Source organism: Solanum tuberosum, unplaced genomic scaffold (assembly GCF_000226075.1).
Source record: "Solanum tuberosum cultivar DM 1-3 516 R44 unplaced genomic scaffold, SolTub_3.0 scf00162, whole genome shotgun sequence".
NCBI lineage: Eukaryota > Viridiplantae > Streptophyta > Magnoliopsida > Solanales > Solanaceae > Solanum > Solanum tuberosum.
Genome location: NW_006239088.1, coordinates 617240 through 623914, shown reverse-complemented (window position 1 = coordinate 623914; position 6675 = coordinate 617240). Strand labels below are relative to the sequence as shown.

The 6675-nt window shown below is 34.3% G+C and overlaps 1 protein-coding gene across 1 annotated transcript in view; it reads left to right on the top strand.

Annotated features, from left to right (window-relative positions):
• The first annotated feature begins 1375 nt into the window (after window positions 1-1375).
• The window catches only part of LOC102595570 (myosin-15), a 53606-nt gene continuing 48306 nt past the window's right edge, over window positions 1376-6675 (top strand). Inside the window, exons 1-4 of the mRNA XM_006353787.2 lie at window positions 1376-1799; window positions 1887-2030; window positions 4543-4688; window positions 4778-4934. Coding sequence (XP_006353849.1) covers window positions 1680-1799; window positions 1887-2030; window positions 4543-4688; window positions 4778-4934 — 567 coding nt within the window. The 5' untranslated portion in view covers window positions 1376-1679. The remainder of the gene's footprint in view (window positions 1800-1886; window positions 2031-4542; window positions 4689-4777; window positions 4935-6675) is intronic.

Genomic DNA, 6675 nt, shown 5'->3' with positions numbered 1-6675 from the left:
TATTATTTAATATATATTTTTTACATGGTACGAACAATCTCTTCACGATGAGCATCTTTTTCTTTTTTTTTTTGGTAAGAATTTAAAGTGTTCTTTTTTTACAAAATATAAACTTATGAGTCAAGTCTTACATTTTAAAAAAATGATATCACAATTTGAAATCTCAAATTTCATTTTTATGGAGAATTTGAGATTTGAAATCATAATTCAAAATCGCATGCCAAACATTGGTTTTAAATTACGATCTTGAATTGCAGGTCCAAATGCCTACTAAGTTATCCTTACTTATTTAAGGGTCTGTTTGACCATGTGATATGAAATCACGATTTGAAATTATGATAGAATCATAACATGAAATCATGAGATGAAGTTGAAGTTTTGTTTAGACATGCAATTTAGATTTTTTATATTCTATGTTTGCTCATAAACATAAAAATTCATAAATTGTAAAACTATTAAAATTGTCCCAATTTCTCTATACAATCTTACCAAATAAGCAAAAAGTTATAAAACCGCATAATTCAACATCACAAAACTATTCTAAAAATACAACATTTATTGATCAAACCTTAATTTAATAAAAAATAAAATTGAACATAAGTTTTAGTGTTCAAGTTGTTAGTAACTAAGAAAATTATTTTTTCAATTAACGCCACAGAAGTTAGTCTTGTCCACTCAACATAGTGATGACTTTTTTTTATTATTATTAAACATTGATTTGAATGAAGTAGTAATAAATTTGATTATAAATAATGAATTTAGTGAATATAAATGGTTAATTAAGAATCGATTTGAACTATTTTTATTCCATATTGGCGAGAATAATCGTTATATGAGATATAAACATATTAAAAAGTAATCATTAGAATTACAAATTTTATTTACATATATATGAAACAAATGACTAGTAGATATATAAATTAATTGTGAGTTTTTTTTTAAAAATAAAATATAAACTTTGTAGGTCAATTTTGGTATTTTAAAAATCCCAAATCATGATTTGAAATTCTCAAATCGTGATTTTTTTTTGGAGAATTTAGAATGTTATCTCATTATATGAATTAATGAGATGGAATCAACGTGAGATCACATGCCCAAACCAAAACGCCTACTTAACTATGTCTTAGTTATGCCCAAAGTCATTTATCTAAGGAAATATAAATAAATTTGAAAGAGAAGAATTAATACTTTCTTAATTAGTCAATTTTTTTTTTTTTTAATAAAATATAAAAGTTAAATACCCTAGAGAATGAAGTATGATTTAGGTTGCCATCCCACTATTAACAAGATTCACAAGTATGGTCATAAACTCATAATAGGTGCTTAAATCCACATGCAATTCAATCCCAAAATAAGAAAGTTTTGAAAAAGTAGTACCTCAAAGTGTAAATGTGGAGCTCTAAGTTCCCCATTTAGTAAATATTCTTAAGATAACGTTGGGGAACTGAAGGCCAAAAATTTGGACTCTGTCCGATTCTCCATTTTTGGTTTTAGGGCGGGAAGCTGAAATAATCAACCTCTTCTTCTTTGTTGTTATCGTCCTTTTTTTCTTCTCTCTCTAGGGTTTTGCTTATTGTTGAAACCAATTCAAATTTCAAATCCGAAAAATCCCCAAATTTTCACTGAAACCAGTTGTTGTTCTTCTTTCATGCCACTCTAAGCTAATCCAAACCCATAATATGACACTGCGAAAGGGTTCTAATGTATGGGTCGACGACAAAAGTTCCGCTTGGGTTGCTGCTCAAGTGACTGATTTTATCGGTAAACAAGTCCAAGTTGTTACTGAATATGGCAAGAAAGTGAGACGAACACTTCGTTTTGATTTTTCTTTGTTAATTTTGGTCAAATGGGTTGATGGAAAATGTGAGTAAATTTTGTTTTTTTAGGTATTGTCATTACCGGAGAAGCTGTATCCAAGGGATGAAGAGGCAGACCATGGAGGAGTTGATGATATGACCAAATTGACTTATTTGAATGAGCCTGGAGTTTTAGACAATCTTCAGAGACGATATGGTCTTAATGAAATTTATGTGAGTTGTGATTTTTAATCCTTGGTATTTCTTTTTATATACACAATATCTTCCAACTATATAAATTAAGAAAAGCTAGGATCTTTTTATTGATAAGAGTGTTCATGTCTACACATAGTTAAGATGCCACTTCTAGCATTAATTACTGTTTTAAGAAGGATGCTTTGGACGTGGAGCAGGGGGACTGGTGTAGTCTCCTGATAGAGGCAGAAGTATGGGGGGGGGGGGTGCCGCAACTGATTGTATAGTGTTTAGTTTGAAGGAGGAAGGAAAACAAAATTGCATCACAATTAAAATAAAGGTTCCTTATCTTATTTCTTGAAGCATTGTGATTCTTTGTGATGTCTATGTACAAAGAAGTAAATAAAGTTTGCTAAAATAGTTCCTTTTATGATCCATTTAGAGTTCTAGCAATAAGACAATTAAATTCCAGTATCAACCAGTGCCAATTTTGGTATAGTTCCGGGTTCTACGTTGGCTCCGATAGATGAATAGTAAATCTACCTTGTTCTGAATGTCACTTTGTTATTCGACTAAAATGGGTATTAAGACACTTTATTGACTTTTATTCACTATAGCAGATTGATTTTTTCCCGTACACCATTGCAGTGTGTTTGCAATATTTGCTAAAAGTATATCCTTGATAATATTTTGGTGAGGAAAGAATGAAAGCTATTTCCTGTGACTGCTTCTAAAATATCTTGATCATGGATTTTGACATAGGAAAATAATATTATTGAATTGTGTTATTTACATTATTATATTGAAACCCTATTTATAGACACTAGAATACAATCCTTTACCAAGTAGGATACTATTTAGTATTTCTATTCCTATTCCTATTCTAATAGGATTGTATAAACCTATTCATATTCTAATAGGATTGTATAAACCTATTCCTATTCTAAAAGGATTGTATAAACATATTCCTATTCTTAACACTCCCCCTCAAGCTAGTGCATACAATTCATGTACCTAGCTTGTTACATATGTAATTAATACGAGGACCAATGAGGGGCTTGGTGAGATATCTACAAGTTGAACAGTCGACTTCACAAAATTGATAGTCAATCTCAATGTGCTTGTCTTCTCATTAAATATTGGATTTGATGCATAATGTCAGTCAATCTCAATGTGCTTAATCTTCTCATGAAATACTGAATTTGATGCATAATGCGATAAAACACAGTGATAAAATTACAGTGTTGGAACTTCCCAAACCAAGCTTGCAAAGACTGTTTCAGACCATAGAGTGACTTACGTAATCAACATAGTAGGCTACTAAACTCCCCCTAAGCAACAAAGTGCTCAAAATATAGTATAAAGTATATGGTTGGAATCAATAGATGAGTCGATATTAAACAAGTCACCGAAAAAATTGGCCGGAACATGCTCATATGTCGGAGTATTAGATTTGATGGCTAAAAGTAGTCACAATCTAAGAAATAAAATTATATGGATAGGGTCGGAATGATGTCACGACCCAACTAGAAAATAGAAATTATATAGGATAGTTCGAATAGATGGAACGACCCCATTGAAAAAGAAAAATAATATGGGTAGGGTCGGAATGATGGCACAACCCTACTGAAAAAGAAAATTATACGGGTAGGGTTGGAATGATGGCACAACCCTATGCAAATCAGATTTAAGGAGTCACCGGAATGACGAATGGAACTATGCAAATCAAATCTGAGTCACTGAAAAGACACATGATGCTATGCTACTCAGATATGAGAAATAGTTCGGAAAAATTCACGGTACTACACAAATTAAATATGAAAAGTAGTCCGGAGAGATGCACGGTGCTACGCAAATCAGATATGCAAAAAAAGGTGTCACCGGAAGGATGGTACGGTGCTACACAAATTATATATGAAAAAGTAGTCACTGGAATGATGGCACAGTACTACACAAACTAGATATGAAAAAGTAGTCACCAGAATGATGGCACAGTGCTACACAAATTAAATATGAAAAAGTAGTCACCGGAATGATGGCACGGTGCTACACAAATTAGATATAAAAAAAGTGTCACTAGAATGATGCATGGTGACCCAACTTTTTGCTAACATAATCATTGGCCAGACGGGCAGCATATATGGGTGCCACCCGCCGGCAGCGGAAGCTCTTTAATTCTCTACCAAGTTCGTAGAGACTCTGATACCATGTTAAATTAGGTCTTAGGCCTAACTCACACCCCAAAAGCTAGCTCAAAGGGAGGAGGATTGCCCAAGCCTTATAAGGAGTCCATCCATCTCATTAACCACCGATGTGGGACTTTTGTCATTCTTTAACAGACATATGTTGTGCTTACCTAAATGTTGAACCAAAAGCTACTGTCATCAAATTACGTGCTTTATTTAAGAATCATCGTTCGCCTGGTTGGGTTTCATCAGGTGCATTTTTTGTCTTCATTAGCTTAAATAACCATTTTCTCATATGCTCTAACACCATCATCCTACAGGGTGCGTTGCAACATAATTGATTTCCCCCTTTTTTCCTTAAATAGACATATACAGGAAGCATCTTAATAGCTGTCAATCCATTCACTAAACTTCCACATCTGTACAATGTACACATGATGGAGCAATATAAAGGAGCTCCGTTTGGTGAGCTTAGCCCTCATGTGTTTGCTGTGGCTGATGCATCGTACAGGTTTGTTGACTTGTCATTTGGGGATCTGGTGACGTTTACCTAAAGTGAATCAATTAGTGATTTGTTTTTGCTCAAATTTTCCTTGTTAGGGCTATGATGTCTGAGAACCAAAGCCAATCTATATTGGTTAGCGGCGAAAGTGGAGCAGGGAAAACGGAGACCACAAAGTTGATAATGCAATACCTTACCTATGTTGGTGGTCGTGCTGCTGCTGATGACCGAACAGTTGAACAACAAGTTCTCGAGGTACTGCTGCTTACTGGTTTTATAGGCAAAACATCAAATGGTGATTCTGTTTGCAACTTTAGGAATTTCAATTATTAGGGTCCTTTCTATTATTTTCTTTGAAGGGTGTCAATTTTTGTTCGGCATGTCGACATAGAGCGTCTCCCACTAAGACTGATTGCTTGGTGATCTATTAGCTTCATTAGAATGTCTTTTTCAATTACTTCATCTCATGTACTATTTTTTCAAGGACTATTGTTGTCTCCGTTAGTGAGAGCAACTTTTATTTTTAATATTAAAAAAGAACTTGAAAGAAGCAGTCAGGTATGACTTATTATTCACCAAACATCAAGAAAGTGCAGCTTTCAATTGGGTCAGAGTACAGATAACATTCTTCTTTATGAGCTATGGAAGAAACTAGCTATAGTTTTTTCTTCAACTTCACACGTATGACATCTATTTTACAGTAAAATACTCCACTTCATTAGGTTATCCTGTGAGAGGCAAGTTTTGTTGATTGCAATCCACCAAAAGCGTGCCACCTTAGGAGGTGCCTTGCTTTCCCAGATTGCCTTATACAGTCACCTCTCCCTGTTGTATAGAAAATAAAATTTTATAGCTAGATTTGGCAGTATAAATACCTTTATTATCATTTATTGACTCTAACATGTCATTGTGTTCATTAAGCCATTTCTTCTCCAAATTGAGACCGTCCTATTTCCAATTTGACAAGTTTATTCTTCTTATTGTAAATAAATTCCTTTCTCAGATCTGCTATAGTTGCATGCAGTGCACTACCAAGTATAATATATTGGGGTCTTTTTCTCTCACTATGAATCACTCAATAACTTGTTTTCTATGCCCATTTTCAATTTTGAATTGTTTGAGAGGCTTGACTTCTGGCTAAAGGCTTGTTATATACTTTCACAGTATCCATATTCATGAGGGGTTTGTGCCTCCTTAGTACGTGATATTATAAAAAAATCACGTACTTCGCAAAACCACATTAAGCGAGGAAAAATGTTACAACACGTTTTGAGCCTCGCTTTAGGGCTTACACGCGCTTAAAAAACACTGATAAGGAGAAATAAAAAGACATATCCTCTTTGGTTTTTGCTCTCATCTGACTGAGATTGGATCATAGCTCAGTTTTAGATGAATTCTCAATAGTCCATCTATTGTTACTTTGGAGGATGTTTTCATCCAGACTTCTATGCGTCTCAATTACACCCGAGGTAACATCTCCAGAAACTTATTGGATGGCGGTTGAGTCTAACAGTTTGCAGAATGCACCCACGAAAGAAAGGAATAGAGGTCAAAGCATTTCACATATGGTGTTGGGGGATGTCATATGAGAGAAGCCTGTTGGTCGCTTCATGATAGATCTGCATGCAATAATGAATGTTCCCGTCAGGAAGCTAATGTGGCTCAGACTGGGAGGGACGGCATCCTTCCTTTTCCAGATGTAAAGAACCAAACATCTTATTCCATTACCATACCAAGAATCAACCTTCCTCTTACACGTGAATTAACTGCATTCTTTCTTCATCCAATATGCATATGACACTCTAAAGCTTGTCGAATAAATTGTAGTGTCCTTTACTTTCATTGCTACAATTAGTTTCTTGCCTAGTCTTCTGTCATCATCAAATCAAGTTCTAATGTGAATTAGGTCGTGATTGCTACCTCAATTCTTGTTGCTTGGAGATCATCCTCATGGTTCTTTTTTCAGTGTTTTCCTTCGCTGTAGTGAGATGCACAC